Source organism: Salmo salar, chromosome 10 (genome assembly GCF_965601325.2).
Source record: "Salmo salar chromosome 10, fSalSal1, whole genome shotgun sequence".
NCBI classification, from domain to species: Eukaryota; Metazoa; Chordata; class Actinopteri; order Salmoniformes; family Salmonidae; genus Salmo; species Salmo salar.
In genome coordinates, this window is record NC_138300.1 from 49,664,470 (window position 1) to 49,683,546 (window position 19,077).

The 19,077-nt window shown below is 45.5% G+C and overlaps 1 protein-coding gene across 6 annotated transcripts in view; it reads right to left on the reverse strand.

Annotated features, from left to right (window-relative positions):
- Positions 1-19,077, reverse strand: part of pde4dip (phosphodiesterase 4D interacting protein) — a 103,714-nt gene that overhangs the window by 22,177 nt on the left and 62,460 nt on the right. For 3 of the 6 annotated variants that reach the window (XM_045687856.2, XM_045687854.2, XM_045687852.2), the window contains 3 exons: positions 16,161-16,414; positions 10,898-11,029; positions 8,683-8,943 (listed from right to left, as the gene is read on the reverse strand). In XM_045687856.2, coding sequence (XP_045543812.2) covers positions 8,683-8,943; positions 10,898-11,029; positions 16,161-16,414 — 647 coding nt within the window. The remainder of the gene's footprint in view (positions 1-8,682; positions 8,944-10,897; positions 11,030-16,160; positions 16,415-19,077) is intronic. The other 3 variants (XM_082957049.1, XM_045687855.2, XM_045687853.2) reach the window with 2 other exon arrangements.

The following is a 19,077-nucleotide window of genomic DNA, read 5'->3' on the forward strand; positions in this document are numbered from 1 at the left end:
AAACTCTGGTGCCCAAACACTAGGCATGCCCTGGAGCTGTTGTCAGAGGACAGAATAGGGTCCCCCAGCCACATCAAAATTCACACAGGCACAAATGACCTGAGGGTCAAGCAGGAAAGGGTGGCAACAGCACTCAAGGGAGTGATTGAAAAAGCTTCTTCCACTTTCCCCAACGCACAAGTGGTTATCTCCACCCTGCTACCACGAAAACACTTTCACCCTACCACCATATAGTGGGTGAATGCAAGCATTTCGCGAGACTTTGCCTCAAAACCTAATGTCTACCTGGCCCACCACTCCACCCTGGACTTGAACAGCCTTTACGACCAGGTCCACCTCTACAAGGCAGCAATCCACATTTTTGCCAGGACCCTGAAGGACGTCACACAACCGTAGCCTCAGCACCTCACACAGGAGCAACAGAGCTTTGTTTGTCTTTGTCTTATCCCGTGTCTTATCCCGTGTAAATATACTTTTTTTTTCTTGTATACATTTTAATCTCACTTTTTAATCTCACTTTCTATCTCCGAACTAAATATACTTTCCTGCAACCTGCCTCACCCAATGTGGTACGGCTCTGCTATTTGTATTCCTTATAACTGGAACTTCCATCAGGAGCTAGCCAGCTAACTAGCTACTAGTCTTTGTTAGCCACGGCTAGCGGTCTTCACCTTCAGCTCGAACACCAGCCAGCCTGAGCTCGCACAATACATGCCAGTCTGCACAGCGCGATATCAGCCCAGAGCATATCGGACTGCTTCTCTCTACCACATCACCGGATTCCTGCCGCTCTGGATCATTACACCGGATCATCACAGCTAGCTAGCTGCTACCGAGTGTCTACTGTTAGCTAACGCCACTATCCAGAAGCAAGCACCAGTTAACCTTGAGCTAGCCTCGAGCTAGTCCCATATACCAGCTAATTCTAGGGCTACAATACCTCCTTTGCCAATTGGCCTGGACCCTTTAATGTCGACACAGAGGCCCCCCGATCCATCACGACTGGTTTGCCGACGTAATCGCCCGATGTAGTCTCAACAGGCTTTTCCGTTGCAATGTCGCCGAAGACCATCTTCTTGCCCCGGCCCGCTAGCTTTCTAAACGCCGTGTCCCGCTCGCCTAGTTGTAGTGACTAGTGAACGGCTCCCTGATTCACCTATTGCTGCTCTTTGGACCCTCTGATCACTCGACTACACAGCTGATGCCCCCCGGACTGTTTCAATAACACAGTACCTCATTTTTATCTGTCAGCCCCAGCCTCGAACTTAGGTCCTGTATGTACCAAACTACCACACCTATTCCCCAGGCGCTACCCTTTGTTGACTTCTGTAACCGTAAAAGCCTTGGTTTCATGCATGTTAACATCAGAAGCCTCCTCCCTAAGTTTGTTTTATTCACTGCTTTAGCAAACTCCACACCCCAAATCCTGGTTTAGGAAGGCCACCAAAAATTATGACATTTCCATCCCCAACTACAACATTTTCCACCAAGATAGAACTGCCAAAGGGGGCGGAATTGCAATTTACTGCAGAGATAGTCTGCAGAGTTCTGTCATGCTATCCAGGTCTGTGTCCAAACAGTTCGAGCTACTATTTTTAAAAATCCACTTTTGCAGAAATAAGTCTCTCACTGTTGCCGCTTGTTATAGACCCCCCTCAGCCCCCAGCTGTGCCCTGGACTCCATATGTGATTTGATTGCCCCCCATTTATCTTCAGAGTTCGTACTGTTAGGTGACCTAAACTGGGACATGCTTAACACCCCGGCCGTCCTATAATCTAAGCTAGATGCCCTCAATCTCACACAAATTATCAATGAACCTACCAGGTACAACCCTAAATCCGAAAACACGGGCACCCTCATAGATATCATCCTGATCAACCTGCCCTCTAAATACACCTCTGCTGTCTTCAAGCAGGATCTCAGCGATCACTGCCTCATTGCCTGCGTCCATAATGAGTCCGCGGTCAAACAACCACCCCCATCACTGTCAAACGCTCCTTAAAACACTTCAGCGAGCAGGCCTTTCTAATCGACCTGGCCCGGGTATCCTGGAAGAATATTGACCTCATCCCATCAGTAGAGGATGCCTGGTTACGCTTTAAAAGTGCTTTCCTCACCATCTTAAATAAGCATGCCCTATTCAAAAAATGTAAAACAAAGAACAGATATAGCCCTTGGTTCACTCCACAATTGACTGCCCTTGACCAGCACAAAAACATCCTGTGCCGTACTGCATTAGCATCGAATATCCCCCGCGATATGCAACTTTTCAGGGAAGTTAGGAACCAATATACACAGGCAATTAGGTTTTTTCAAACAGAAATTTGCATCCTGTAGAACAAATTACAAAATGTTTTGGGACACTGTAATGTCCATGGAGAATAAGAGCACCTACTCCCAGCTGCCCACTGCACTGAGGTTAGAAAACACTGTCACCACCGATAAATCCACGATAATCGAGAATTTCAATAACCATTTTTCTACGGCTGGCCATGCTTTCCACCTGGCTACACCTACCCCTGCCAACAGCATTGCACCCCCCCGCAGCAACTTTCCCAAGCCCCCCCCCCCCCCCCCCGCTTCTCCTTCATCCAAATCCAGATAGCTGATGTTCTGAAAGAGCTGCAAAATCTGGACCCCTACAAATCAGCTGGGCTAGACAATCTGGACACTCTCTTTCTAAAATTATCCGCCGCAATTGTTGCAACCCCTATTACTAGCCTGTTCAACCTCTCTTTCGTATTGTCTGAGATCCCTAAAGATTGGAAATCTGCCGCGATCATCCCCCTCTTCAAAGGGGGAGACACTCTAGGCCCAAACTGTTATAGACCTATATCCATCCTGCCCTGCGTTCCTAAAATCTTCAAAAGCCAAGTAAACAAACAGATCACCAACCATTTCGAATCCCAACGTACCTTCTCCGCTATGCAGTCTGGTTTCCAAGCTGGTCATGGGTGTACCTCAGCCACGCTCAAGGTCCTAAAAGACATCATAACCGCCATCGATAAAAGACAGTACACTGTGCAGCCATCTTCATCGACCTGGCCAAGGCTTTTCGACCCTGTCAATCACCACATTCTTATCGGCAGAATCAACAGCCTTGGTTTCTCAAATGACTGCCTCACCTGGTTCACCAACTACTTCTCAGATAGAGTTCAGTATGTCAAATCGGAGGGCCTGTTGTCTGGACCTCTGGCAGTCTCTTGGGGATGCCACAGGGTTCAATTCTCAGGACGACTCTCTTCTCTGTATATATCAATGATGTTGCTCTTGCTTTGGGTGATTCTCTGATCCACGTCTATGCAGACAACACCATTCTGTATACTTCTGGCCCTTCTTTGGACACTGTGTTAACAAACTTCCAGATGAGCTTCAATGCCATACAACTCTCCCTAGTAAAACTAAATACTACTAAATGCTAGTAAAACTAAATACATGCTCTTCAACCGATCGCTGCCTGCACCCACTCGCCCGACTAGCATCACTACTCTGGACAGTTCTGACTTAGAATATGTGGACAACTACAAATACCTAGGTGTCTGGTTAGACTGTAAACTCTCCTTCCAGACTCACATTGAGCATCTCCAATCCAAAATTAAATCTAGAATCGGCTTCCTATTTCACAACAAAGCCTCCTTCACTCATGCTGCTAAACATACCCTCGTAAAACTGACTATCCTACCAATCCTTGACTTCGGCTACGTCATTTACAAAATAGCCTCCAACACTCTGCTCAGCAAATTAGATGTAGTCTATCACAGTGCCATCTGTTTTGTCACCAAAGCCCCATATACTGCCCACCACTGCGACCTGTATGCTCTCGTTGTCATCCTACAAGAAACATGGTATGAAGGAGATCTAGGTTACAGAGAGCTGGTAGTCCCATCCACCAAACTAACTACCAGGTGTGAAACAGGGAAGAGACGCAGGGGGTATGCTAATTTGGTATAGAGCAGACCTAACCCACTCTACTAAATTAGTCAAAACAGGAACATTTTACATCTGGCTAGAAATTAATAAGAAAATGATCTCAACAGAGAAAAACTTCCTCATGTGTGCTACCTATATCCCCCGAAATAGAATCCCCATACTTTAACGATGACAGCTGCTCCATCCCAGAGGTTGAGATCAACAATTTCCAGGCACAGGGACACCCTCAGGACACAGGGGGACAAACACCTACCTGGAGGTGGCAGCATTCCCTCCCCCATATGTCCCCCTAGACACAACTACGACAACATAACCAACAAAAACGGGTCACAACGCCTGCAGCTCTGTCGGACACTGGGTATGTACATAGTCAATGGTAGGCTTCGAGGGGACTCCTTTGGTAGGTACACCTATAGTTCATCTCTTGGCAGTAGTTCTGTAGACTACTTTATTACTGACCTCAACACAGAGCGTTCACAGTCAGTCCACTGACACCCCTATCAGATCACAGCAAAATCACACTCTACTTGAACAGAGCTATGCTCAATCATCAAAGCCAAAGGAACTGAATATTATTAAGAAATGCTATAGATGGAAGGAAAGTAGTGTGGAAATCTACCAAAAACCAATTAAGCAACAACAAATTCAATACCTTTTAGATAACTTCCTGGACAAAATGTTCACTGTAATAGTGAAGGTGTAAACTTGGCAGTAGAAAACCTAAACAGTATATTTGACCTCTCAGCTTCCCTATCAAATCTAAAAATGTCAAGCAGACAACCTAAGAAAATGAACAACAATGACACATGGTTTGATATAGAATGCAAAAACCTAAGAAAGAAATTAAGAAACCTGTCCAACCAAAAACATAGAGACAGAAAACCTGAGCCTACGCCTTCACTATGGTGAATCACTAAAACAATACAGAAAAACACTACGGAAAAAGAAGGAACAGCGCGTCAGAAATCAGCTCAATGTAATTGAAGAATCCATAGAATTGAACCACTTCTGGGAAAATTGGAAAACACTAAACAAACAACAACACAAAGAGTGATCTATCCAAAATAGAGATGTATGGATAAACCACTTCTCCAATCTTTTTGGCCCTATAACAAAGAACAAACAGCAAAAAACATATACATGATCAAATTCAAATCTTAGAATCTGTAACGCCCTGGCCATAGAGAGGGTTTTTTGTTCTCTATTTTTGGTTAGGCCAGGGTGTGACATGGGTGGGCGTTCTATGTTCCATTTTCTATGTTGGTGTATTTCTTTGTTTCGGCCGTGTATGGCTCTCAATCAGGAACAGCTGTAGTTCGTTGTTGCTGATTGAGAGTCATACATAGGCAGCCTGTTTTTCCTTTGGGGTTTCTGGGTGAATATTTTCCTGTTTAGTTTTGTATCCTGACAGAACTGTTGCTGGTCGTTTTTTGGTTTATTTTTGTATAGTGTTCATTCGGTCCATTAAATTCATTTAAGATGAACACATCCTCCGCTGCACCTTGGTCTCATTTTGACGACGGCCGTTACAGAATCAACTATTAAAGACTACCAGAACCCACTGGATTATCAAATTATTTTGAATGAACTACAGGACAAAATACAAACCCACCAACCAAAAAACGGCTGTGTGGTTGATGGTATCCTACATTAAATTATAAAATATACAGACCACAAATTCCAACTGGCTAAACTTAAACTCTTTTACATCATCCTCAGCTCTGGCATGTTGCCCAATATTTGGAACATGTCACGCCCTGACCTTAGAGAGACGTTTTATTCCTCTATTTGTTAGGTCAGGGTGTGATGTGGGGTGGGCATTCTATGTTGTATATTTCTTTGTTGTGACCGAGTAGGGTTCCCAATCAGAGGCAACTGTATATTGTTGTCTCTGATTGGGAATCATACTTAGGCAGCCTTTTCCAACCTGTGTTTTGTGGGTAGTTATTTTCTGTTTAGCTTATGTGCCTGACGGAACTGTGCATTTTCGTTTTTTCCCTTTTGTTATTTTGTTTGAGTGTTTCTTGAAAATAAATATCATGAACACTTACCACGCTGCGTTTTGGTCCACTTCTTCTTCAACTACAAACGACGACCGTTACAGAACTACCCACCACTAAAGGACCAAGCAGCGTGGTCAGGAGGAATGGATCTTGGAGGAGATCCTAGACGGGAAAGGACCCTGGAGGCAGGACGGGGAGTATCGCCGTCCGAATGAGGAAATAGAGGCAGCGAGAGCAGAATGGCGACGCTATGAGGAACTAGCACGGCAACAACGGAAGCCCAAGAGGCAGCTCCCCCAAAACATTTGGGGGAGGGCACATGGGGAGATTGGCGGAGTCAGGGTTGAAACCTGAGCCAACTCCCCGTGCTTACCGTGGGGAGCATGTGACCAGTCAGGCACCGTGTTATGCAGTGATGCGCACTATATCTCCAGTGCGCATTCATAGCCCGGTGCGCTCTGTGCCTGCGCCCCGCATTTGCCGTGCTAGAGTGGGCATTCAGCCAGGACGGATTGTGCCGGCTCAGCGCTCCTGGTCTCCAGTACGCCTCCTCGGTCCAGGATATCCTGCGCCAGCTCTACGCACTGTGTCGCCAGTGCGCCTTCACAGCCCAGTTCGTCCTGTACCAGCGCCCCGCACTTGCCGGGCTGAAGTGAGCATCCAGCCAGGACGGGTTGTGCCAGCCCTACGCTCCAGACCTCCAGTGCGCCTCCACGGCCCAGTATATCCTGTGCCAGCTCTGCGCACCCGGTCTCCAGTGCGTCTCCCCAGTCTGGTGAGACCTGTTCCGGCTCCACGTAAAAAGCCTCCAGTGATGGTCCATGGCACGAAGCCTCCAGTGATGATCCATGGCCCAGAGCCTGTAGTGATGACCCATGGCACGAAGCCTCCAGTGATAATCCATGGCCCGGAGCCTCCAGTGATAATCCATGGCACGAAGCCTCTAGTGATGATCCATGGCCCGGAGCCTGTAGTGATGATCCATGGCACGTAGCCTCCAGCGATGATCCGTGGCACGGAGCCTCCAGCGACGGTCCCCTGTCCGGAGCCTCCAGCGACGGACCGCAGTCCGGAGTCTCCAGTGGCGGTCCGCAGTCCGGAGTCTCCAGCGGCGGTCCGCAGTCCGGAGTCTCCAGCGGCGCTCCACAGTTCGGAGTCTCCAGCGGCGGTCCACAGTCCGGAGTCTCCAGCGGAGGTTCCCAGTTCGGAGCCTCCGGCGATGATCCACGGTCCGGTTCCTCCGGCGACGATCCATGATCGGGTTACACAAAAGCGGAGGGATCAGCGGGCGGAGCGGGGGCTACACCCCGAACCGGAGCCGCCACCAAGGGTAGATGCCCACCCGGACCCTCCCCAATAGATTCAGGTTTGCGGCCGGGAGTCCGCACCTTTGGGGGGGGTACTGTCACGCCCTGACCTTAGACAGACGTTTTATTCCTCTATTTGTTAGGTCAGGGTGTGATGTGGGGTGGGCATTCTATGTTGTATATTTCTTTGTTGTGACCGAGTAGGGTTCCCAATCAGAGGCAGCTGTATTTCATTGTCTCTGATTGGGAATCATACTTAGGCAGCCTTTTCCCACCTGTGTTTTGTGGGTAGTTATTTTCTGTTTAGCTTATGTGCCTGACGGAACTGTGCGTTTTCATTTTTCCCTTTTGTTATTTTGTTTGAGTGTTTCTTGAAAATAAATATCATGAACACTTACCACGCTGCGTTTTGGTCCACTTCTTCTTTAACTACAAACAACGACCATTACAGAACCAAGGACTGATCACCCCAATCCACAAAAGTGGAGACACATTTGACCCCAATAACTACCATGGGATATGCGTCAACATCAACCTTGGGAAAATCCTCTGCATTATCATTAACAGCAGACTCGTACATTTCCTCAGCGAAAACAAGATTTGTGATAATTAGGAGAGCATAGAATCAGTTAGCCCAAAGCCATGAGATAGACTACAGCAAATCAACTCCTGCACAATTACACTTGGCACCCTCTCCTCCATCTCTCTCTTCTGTCTCTCTCTCTCTTCCATCACTCCTCCCTCTCTCTCTCTCTCTCTCTCTCTCTCTCTCTCTCTCTCTCTCTCTCTCTCTCTCTCTCTCTCTCTCTCTCTCTCTCTCTCTCTCTCTCTCTCTCTCTCTCTCTCTCTCTCTCTCTCTCTCTCTCTCTCTCTCTCTCTCTCTCTCTCTCTCTCTCTCTCTCTCTCTCTCTCTCTCTCTCTTTTCCCTCCATGTTCAGAGAGCCTAGAGACAACACTGTCACACGTCCTACCCCATTCAGATGAAGAGCCTGATGAGTGGTCGGTTAGCACGCACAAGTTAGCACGCACACTCACACATTTAGTCACGCTAGTCTGGATCTCAACAGGACATTACACGTGCAGTCCTCCTGACATTGCTGCCAGGAGACAGAGTTCAGAGAAAGAACCTGATGGGCGGTGGGATAGCATGCTAGTCTTAAAGAGGACATTACTGCCAGGAGACAAAGCTTTGAATATGAAACTCACTTAGTGTACACACAGGTAATCAATGCAAACGTATGTGAGTCAATCCATGTATCTGGACCTTAAATCCTGTGTTCATCTTGCCATTACTACTTCTAGTATCCCCATGCCAAATTACACTTTTACTAAAACAGGGTCCATTTTAGAGTGTATAACCTCATGTAATTACATGACGTGTTTAAAGAGAGACAAATTTAGCCACTCCATGCTACAAACACACGGGTGCAGAGTGACGCACGCTCAGTTTCTCCCAGCTGTCTCTGTAACATCTGCAGCTCCTGGTGAACCTCTGCCAGGGAGAAGGCCCCAGGCCTGCTTCCATGGTAACGGGGTCGCAGGGTTGCAGTCTGGGGGTTGAAGGACAGGGGGGCTCTCTGAGAGGAGAGGTCGAAGTGGTAGCAGGGATGGGGCTGGGGATGGGACTGGGGCTGGGGATGGGACTGGGGCTGGGGCTGAGGAGGGGTGGGGAGAGAACTGGACACTGGTCCACTGTAGAGGCCTGGAGGTACAGAGGAGAAATACATATGAGGACAGAGTAGAGGAGAGGACAGAGAGAAAAAGAGAGGACAGAGAGAAGAAGAGAGGACAGAGAGAAGAAGAGAGGACAGAGAGAAGAAGAGAGGACAGAGAAGAAGAGAGGAAATAGAGAAGAAGAAAAGACAGGGATACAGAAAGAGGTCTGAGAAGAGGGAATAATGGTGCAGTGGGGGAAAAAAGTATTTGATCCCCTGCTGATATTGTACGTTGCCCACTGATAAAGAAAGGATCAGTCTATAATTTTAATGGTAGGTTTATTTGAACAGTGAGAGACAGAATAACAACAAAAATATCCAGAAAAACGCATGTCAGAAATGTTATAAATTGATTTGCATTTTAATGAGGGAAATAAGTATTTGACCCCCTCTCAATCAGAAAGATTTCTGGCTCCCAGGTGTCTTTTATACAGGTAACGAGCTGAGATTAGGAGCACACTCTTAAAGGGAAGTGCTCCTAACCGCAGCTTGTTATCTTTAAAAAAGACATCTGTCCACAGAAGCAATCAATCAATCAGATTCCAAACTCTCCACCATGGCCAAGACCAAAGAGCTCTCCAAGGATGTCAGGGACAAGATTGTAGACCTACACAAGGCTGGAATGGGCTACAAGACCATCGCCAAGCAGCTTAGTGAGAAGGTGACAACATTTGGTGCGATTATTCGCAAATGGAAGAAACACAAAAGAACTGTCAATATCCCTCAGCCTGGGGCTCCATGCAAGATCTCACCTCATGGAGTTGCAATGATCATGAGAACGGTGAGGAATCAGCCCAGAACTACACGGGAGGATCTTGTCAATGATCTCAAGGCAGCTGGGACCATAGTCACCAAGAAAACAATTGGTAACACACTACGCCGTGAAGGACTGAAATCCTGTAACGACCGCAAGGTCCCCCTGCTCAAGAAAGCACATATACATGCCCGTCTGAAGTTTGCCAATGAACATCTGAATGACTCAGAGGACAACTGGTGAAAGTGTTGTGGTCAGATGAGACCAAAATGGAGCTCTTTGACATCAACTCAACTCGCCGTGTTTGGAGGAGGAGGAATGCTGCCTATGACCCCAAGAACACCATCCTCACCATCAAACATGAAGGTGGAAAATTATGCTTTGGGGGTGTTTTTCTGCTAAGGGGACAGGACAACTTCACCACATCAAAGGGACGATGGACGGGGCCATGTACCGTCAAATCTTGGGTGAGAAGCTCCTTCCCTCAGCCAGGGCATTGAAAATGGGTCGTGGATGGGTATTCCAGCATGACAATGACCCAAAACACACGGCCAAGGCAACAAAGGAGTGGCTCAAGAAGAAGCACATTAAGGTCCTGGAGCGGCCTAGCCAGTCTCCAGACCTTAATCCCATAGAAAATCTGTGGAGGGAGCTGAAGGTTCGAGTTGCCAAACGTCAGCCTCGAAACCTTAATGACTTGGAGAAGATCTGCAAAGAGGAGTGGGATAAAACCCCTCCTGAGATGTGTGCAAACCTGGTGGCAAACTACAAGAAATGTCTGACCTCTGTGATTGCCAACAAGGGTTTTCCCACCAAGTACTAAGTCATGTTTCGCAGAGGGGTCAAATACTTATTTCCCTCATTAAAATGCAAATCATTTTATAATATTTTTTATATGCGTTTTTCTGGATTTTTTTATTGATATTCTGTCTCTCACTGTTCAAATAAACCAACTATTAAAATTATAGACTGATCATTTCTTTGTAAGTGGGCAAACGTACAAAATCAGCAGGGGATCAAATACTTTTTTCCCCCACTGTATGAGGGAAGAAAACACTTCAATTTCATGGCATGATATGACAAGTACAGTATGTGGATACCGTGAAACTGACTTTAGCAACAATGTGTTGAATAAGGCAGTCACTTCCACTCCTCCTCCCTCTCCCTGTCCCTGTCTTTCTGCCTACCTGTCTGTGTCTGTGTGTCCGCTGACCGCTGCAGGCTGGGACAGCTGATGGAGGACTGGTGTCCGTGAGATGAACTGGTGGAAGGAGGGATGGAGGGGTGGCGTGACATGGGGACACTGTTACAGTGAGAATCTGAAATAAAAGAGAGATGAGGAATGAAAAAATTACAGATGAGGTGTGAACTGTTGATCATGCATTACAAATATGGATGTGCAGTCAACTGTGTGTGTGTGTGTGTGTGTGTGTGTGTGTGTGTGTGTGTGTGTGTGTGACCATTTGTGACCCGTTTCAGGAAGCTGGGCATATGTCGCACGTCACTTCTTCACAGGAGTGTCACGTCCTGACCATAGTAAGAGGTTATTTTCTATGGTAGAGTAGGTCAGGGCATGACAGGGGGTGTTTTGTGTTTTTCTATGTTTTGTATTTCTATGTTTAAGTTCTAGTTTTTCTATTTCTATGTTGTTTTTTGGGGTTGATCTCCAATTGGAGGCAGATGGTCCTCGTTGTCTCTAATTGGAGATCATATTTAAGTAGGGGTTTTTCTTCCTGGGTTTTGTGGGTGATTATATTTTGAGTAGTGTTTGTTTCTCTCTGCGTCACGGTTTGTTGTTTTGTCAATTCAGTTATTTATGTATTGCAAAGTTTCACGGATTTAATAAAATGTGGAACTACAACCATGCTGCACTTTGGCCCGCTCCTTTTGACAGCCGTGACAAGGAGGCATTTAAACATATATTTTTTTTATCAAAATGTGTTTTTGGATAGAAATGCCGTCAGGAACATGTGAACTTTAATGTGCCTTAATAACAAACTTGTATTCCATCTGTAAATACCAATACAATTGTTCAATTATGAGCCTAGTTGGTTTGGACAGGCTGGACATGCCAGGAGCACAGTTTGAATTGGTCTGCCATGTAGCATGCTTCTGTCTATAACGTGAGCTGCTCAGTATGTGTTGATAATCCTTTCTACCGCAACTTTTTTGAAAGATACAGTTGAAGTCGGAAGATTACATACACCTTAGCCAAATAAATTTAAACTCAGTTTTTCACAATTCCTGACATTTAATCCTAGTTAAAATTCCCTGTCTTAGGTCAGTTAGGATCACCACTTCATTTTAAGAATGTGAAATGAAAGAATAATAGTAGAGAATGATTTATTTCAGCTTTTATTTCTTTCATCACATTCCCAGTGGGGCAGAAGTTTATGCATACACTCAATTAGTATTTTGTAGCATTGTCTTTACATTTTTGAACGTGGGTCAAACGTTTCGGGTAGCCTTCCACAAGCTTCTCACAATAAGTTGGGTGAATTTTGGCCCATTCCTTCTGACAGAGCTGGTGTAACTGAGTCAGGTTTGTAGGCCTCCTTGCTCGCACACACTTTTTCAGTTCTGCCCACAAATGTTCTGTAGGATTGAGCTCAGGGCTTTGTGATGGCCACTCCAATACCTTGACTTTGTTGTCCTTAAGCCATAAATTTGGAAGTATGCTTGGGGTTATTGTCCATTTGGAAGACACATTTGCGACCAAGCTTTAACTTCCTGACTGATGTCTTGAGATGTTGCTTCAATATATCCACATAATTTTCCTCCCTCATGATGCCAGCGATTTTGTGAAGTGCACCAGTCCCTCCTGCAGCAAAGCACCCCCACAACATGATGCTGCCACCCCCGTGTTTCATGGTTGGGATGGTGTTCTTCGGCTTGCAAGCCTCCCCCTTTTTCCTCCAAACATAACGATGGTCATTATGGCCAAACAGTTATATTTTTGTTTCATCACACCAGAGGACATTTCTCCAAAAAGTACAATCTTTGTCCACATATGCAGTTGCAAACCATAGTCTGGCCTTTTTTATGGCAGTTTTGGAGCAGTGGCTTTTTCCTTGCTGAGTGGCCTTTCAGGTTATGTCGAAATAGGACTTGTTTTACTGTGGATGTAGATACTTTTGTACCTGTTTCCTCCAGCATCTTCACAAGGTCCTTTGCTGTTGTTCTGGGATTGATTTGCACGTTTTGCACCAAAGTACGTTCATCTCTAGGAGACAGAACGCGTCTCCTTCCTGAGTGGTATGACGGCTGCGTGGTCCCATGGTGGTTATACTTGCATACTATTGTTTGTACAGATGAACGTGGTACATTCAGGCGTTTTGAAATTGTTCCCAAGGATGAACCAGACTTGTGGAGGTCTATAATTGTTTTTCTGAGATCTTGGCTGATTTCTTTTCATTTTCCAATGATGTCAAGCAAAGAGGCAATGCGTTTGAAGGTAGGTCTTGAAATACATCCATAGGTACACCTCCAATTGACTCAAATTATGTCAATTAGCCTATCAGAAGCTTCTAAAGCCATGACATCATTTTCTGGAATTTTCCAAGCTGTTTAAAGGCACAGTCAACTTAGTGTATGTAAACTTCTGACCCACTGGAATTGTGATACAGTGAATTATAAGTGAATAATCTGTCTGTAAACAATTGTTGGAAAAATTACTAGATGTCCTAACCAACTTGCCAAAACTATACTCTGTTAACAAGAAATTTGTGGAGTGGTTGAAAAACAAGTTTTAATGACTCCAACCTAAGTGTATGTAAACTTCCTGACATCAACTGTATAACGTTAGCCCTTTTCTCAACAACATTGATGTCCTGAATTTAGCAGGCGCTATCGACAGATCAGTTGGAAAAAGTTGTGATGTTCTACCTTCTACACATGCCATGGTCAGTGTTAACCAGAGTTACTTGACAACGCTGGACAAACAAGATAAATAAAACAGAGTTAAATGGTTCCAGTCTGCCGTAAAGCGTTCATCCATGTATACGGGTAAGAGTCTAGTTACATTTTCAGATATTATACATTTCTAATTTAGTCAGAAATTAGATTTCATTGCAAGTTAAAGCGTACTGTTAGCTAGCTAGCGAATGTTAGCCTGCTGGATCGCTAGCTAACATTACATCTATGATCTGTGTTGTAATATTATTAGAATCAGAAATCCATTAGGATTGCTAGTTATAGCCTAATGTTAGCTAGCTAGCTAGCTAACATTGAACCTAGCTGGTTAGCTTTAGCTACCTGCAGATTCATACTACAGCTATGACAATCAGTTTGTATTGGTAGTAGTATGAGTTGAGATTATGTCGGGTTCATTATTTAGCTAGCTAGCTAGCAACATGTCAAAAAACAAAAGACTCCACTTCTCCAGATGATTACATGAGCCATCAAGTTAGCCAGGTGTGTCTGTGGGTGATAGCTAGATGTGGCTGGGGGGTGGTTAAAGCATAGTGTCCACTTAGCTAGATGTGGCTGAGGGGTGGTTAAAGCATAGTGTCCACTTAGCTAGATGTGGCTGGGGGATGGTTAAAGCATAGTGTCCACTTAGCTAGATGTGGCTGAGGGATGGTTATAGCATAGTGTCCACTTAGCTAGATGTGGCTGGGGGATGGTTATAGCATAGTGTCCACTTAGCTAGATGTGGCTGAGGGGTGGTTATAGCATAGTGTCCACTTAGCTAGATGTGGCTGGGGATGGTTATAGCATAGTGTCCACTTAGCTAGATGTGGCTGAGGGGTGGTTAAAGCATAGTGTCCACTTAGCTAGATGTGGCTGGGGGATGGTTATAGCATAGTGTCCACTTAGCTAGATGTGGCTGAGGGGTGGTTATAGCATAGTGTCCACTTAGCTAGATGTGGCTGAGGGGTGGTTATAGCATAGTGTCCACTTAGCTAGATGTGTCTGGGGGGTGGTTATAGCATAGTGTCCACTTAGCTAGATGTGGCTGGGGGATGGTTATAGCATAGTGTCCACTTAGCTAGATGTGGCTGAGGGGTGGTTATAGCATAGTGTCCACTTAGCTAGATGTGGCTGAGGGGTGGTTATAGCATAGTGTCCACTTAGCTAGATGTGGCTGAGGGGTGGTTATAGCATAGTGTCCATTTAGCTAGATGTGGCTGAGGGGTGGTTATAGCATAGTGTCCACTTAGCTAGATGTGGCTGGGGGGTGGTTATAGCATAGTGTCCACTTAGCTAGATGTGGCTGAGGGGTGGTTATAGCATAGTGTCCACTTAGCTAGATATGGCTGAGGGGTGGTTATAGCATAGTGTCCACTTAACTAGATGTGGCTGGGGGATGGTTATAGCATAGTGTCCACTTAACTAGATGTGGCTGGGGTGTGGTTATAGCATAGTGTCCACTTAGCTAGATGTGGCTGGGGGATGGTTATAGCATAGTGTCCACTTAGCTAGATGTGGCTGGGGGATGGTTATAGCATAGTGTCCACTTAGCTAGATGTGGCTGGGGGATGGTTATAGCATAGTGTCCACTTAGCTAGATGTGGCTGAGGGGTGGTTATAGCATAGTGTCCACTTAGCTAGATGTGGCTGAGGGGTGGTTATAGCATAGTGTCCACTTAACTAGATGTGGCTGAGGGGTGGTTATAGCATAGTGTCCACTTAGCTAGATGTGGCTGAGGGGTGGTTATAGCATAGTGTCCACTTAACTAGATGTGGCTGAGGGGTGGTTATAGCATAGTGTCCACTTAACTAGATGTGGCTGAGGGGTGGTTATAGCATAGTGTCCACTTAACTAGATGTGGCTGAGGGGTGGTTATAGCATAGTGCCTGGGTAAGCATCATCTAATATTTATCTGGACTCTTTCTGTTTTTGATATTGCTACTATGCAAATATGCAAGTAACCATTTCACTGTACCGTTTACACCTTGTGTATCCTGTGCATGTGACAAATAAACGTTGATTTTATTTGATATAGTGTGTGTTTACCAGAGACTGTAATGTGAATAACAATAAGACCTGCACCAAAGTCAGACTAGGATATAGGCCAAGGACTAGATAAAGTGTATTTTTACCTGGAGTTTTTCCTTATGGTAGGCTACTACTTTTACCACTTTTAGTCTTGAAATCTTTGGTTGTTTACTACACTGCTCACTCTGTTTAGCACATGGCCTCACATGTGAATCCTTAAAGAGATGGGTGGGGCTGAGGCTTAAGAGGGTGTGACTATGCTGAATGGGTGGAGACAAAGAAGAGCTCTCCAGTAGGTGTACCAAAACATTCAAGGGACATTTTGTCAAAAGTGGGGTTACAAGTTTATCAACTTTCAAAGCAGAATTCCTTTCCTATTGATTTCTCAACTGAAGTGTATGATATACCATTTTCTAGCTCTGATTCTCTACTTTTATCCAATGTAAAAATCACAATTTCAGATCTTGCTACATACATAGGACCAAATCCAGGTGGTGGCTCACATTTACCTGTACTGGCTCTAGTGGAGGCACGTCTGTCCTCCTGGCCATACTCACTGGCTGTGTCAATGTCTGAGCACGGCTCCAGATCCTCATTGGTGGAGCCATGCTCATTGGACACAAAGGAGATGTGGTCTGATTGGTCGGTGGTGTCAGAGAGGGCGTGGCTACTGCATGGTGTGTCAGAACGAGGTTGATGCTGGGTGAGTTTGGCACGGAGAGAATCGATCACGTTATCCTTCTGTTGGAGCTCCTTACTCAGCCTGTACACAAACAAAGAGGAGACCCTCAGTGATCTTGTCCTTGCCCACATAATAACAATACACCTGCTCTCTAGTGACAGAGGGACAATCGGGACATAACAGGCTTTTCAATAGCAGAGATGTCTAGATGTACAGTGGGCAGTGTCTGCATTGTGACACCACCAGTGAGTGCTAACAGATGTAGAAAACAAAGAATGATTAAGCTATTAGCTGCCCTGTTCTGTACAGACAGAGACAGAGGCTTGGTGATCTGATCTGATCCTTCCTCAAGCTGCTTACTGCCCACAGACACAGAGACACAGACAGGCAGGGATCAACACAGGCACAGAGACACAGACAGGCAGGGATCAACACAGACACAGAGACACAGACAGGCAGGGATCAACACAGACACAGAGACACAGACAGACAGGGATCAACACAGACACAGAGACACAGACAGGCAGGGATCAACACAGACACAGAGACACAGACAGGCAGGGATCAACACAGACAGGCAGAGATCAACACAGAGACACAGACAGGCAGGGATCAACAAAGTGACAGACAGGGATCAAGACAGACAGACAGACAGACAGACAGACAGACAGACAGACAGACAGACAGACAGACAGACAGACAGACAGACAGACAGACAGACAGACAGACAGACAGACAGACAGACAGACAGACAGACAGACAGACAGACAGACAGACAGACAGACAGGGATCAACACAGACAGACAGACAGACAGGGATTAACACAGACACACAGACAGGGATCAACATAGAGATAGACAGGGATCAACATAGAGATAGACAGGGATCAACATAGAGATAGACAGGGATCAACACAGAGACAGACAGGGATCAACATAGAGATAGACAGGGATCAACATAGAGATAGACAGGGATCAACACAGACACACAGACAGGGATCAACATAGAGATAGACAGGGATCAACACAGACACACAGACAGGGATCAACATAGAGATAGACAGGGATCAACACAGACATACAGACAGGGATCAACACAGAGACAGACAGGGATCAACACAGACACACAGACAGGGATCAACATTGAGATAGACAGAGATCAACACAGACATACAGACAGGGATCAACACAGAGACAGACAGGGATCAACACAGACACACAGACAGGGATCAACATAGAGATAGACAGAGATCAACACAGAGACAGACAGGGATTAACACAGACACACAGACAGGGATCAACATAGAGATAGACAGGGATCAACACAGACATACAGACAGGGATCAACACAGAGACAGACAGGGATCAACACAGACACACAGACAGGGATCAACACAGACAGACAGACAGACAGGGATTAACACAGACACACAGACAGGGATCAACATAGAGATAGACAGGGATCAACATAGAGATAGACAGGGATCAATATAGAGATAGACAGGGATCAACACAGAGACAGACAGGGATCAACATAGATATAGACAGGGATCAACATAGAGATAGACAGGGATCAACACAGACACACAGACAGGGATCAACATTGAGATAGACAGGGATCAACACAGACATACAGACAGGGATCAACATAGAGATAGACAGGGATCAACACAGACACACAGACAGGGATCAACATTGAGATAGACAGGGATCAACACAGACATACAGACAGGGATCAACACAGAGACAGACAGGGATCAACACAGACACACAGACAGGGATCAACATTGAGATAGACAGAGATCAACACAGACATACAGACAGGGATCAACACAGAGACAGACAGGGATCAACACAGACACACAGACAGGGATCAACATAGAGATAGACAGAGATCAACACAGAGACAGACAGGGATTAACACAGACACACAGACAGGGATCAACATAGAGATAGACAGGGATCAACACAGACATACAGACATGGATCAACACAGAGACAGACAGGGATCAACACAGACACACAGACAGGGATCAACACAGACAGACAGACAGACAGACAGTAGGTGACCAATGGCACCTCACTCAAGATCATATACGGTAAGTTTGGATACATTCATGTAATCGTAACACGCAGAATGTGATAAACACACACACACACACACCCTGTTCCCCCTCAGCTGAGTTAAAGAATTGACAGCAGCACCCTGGGTGAAGGTCGACTCACCAATCTAAACCTGATCCCTCCACACACACACACACACACACACACACACACACACACACACACACACACACACACACACACACACACACACACACACACACACACACACACACACACACACACAGACACATACACACACACACATACACACACACAGGCTTCTCCTCTGAAGGACTTACTGTATAGTACACAGTTAGCGATTACTATCACTCTGATTACTATCACTCTGATTAGTATCACTCTGATGACTATCACTCTGATGACTATCACTCTGATGACTATCACTCTGATTTCTATCACTCTGATGACTATCACTCTGATTTCTATCACTCTGATTACTATCACTCTGATTTCTATCACTCTGATTTCTATCACTCTGATTACTATCACTCTGATTACAATCACTCTGATTACAATCACTCTGATTTATATCACTCTGATTACAATCACTCTGATTACTATCACTCTGATTACTATCACTCTGATTACTATCACTCTGATTACTATTACTCTGATTTC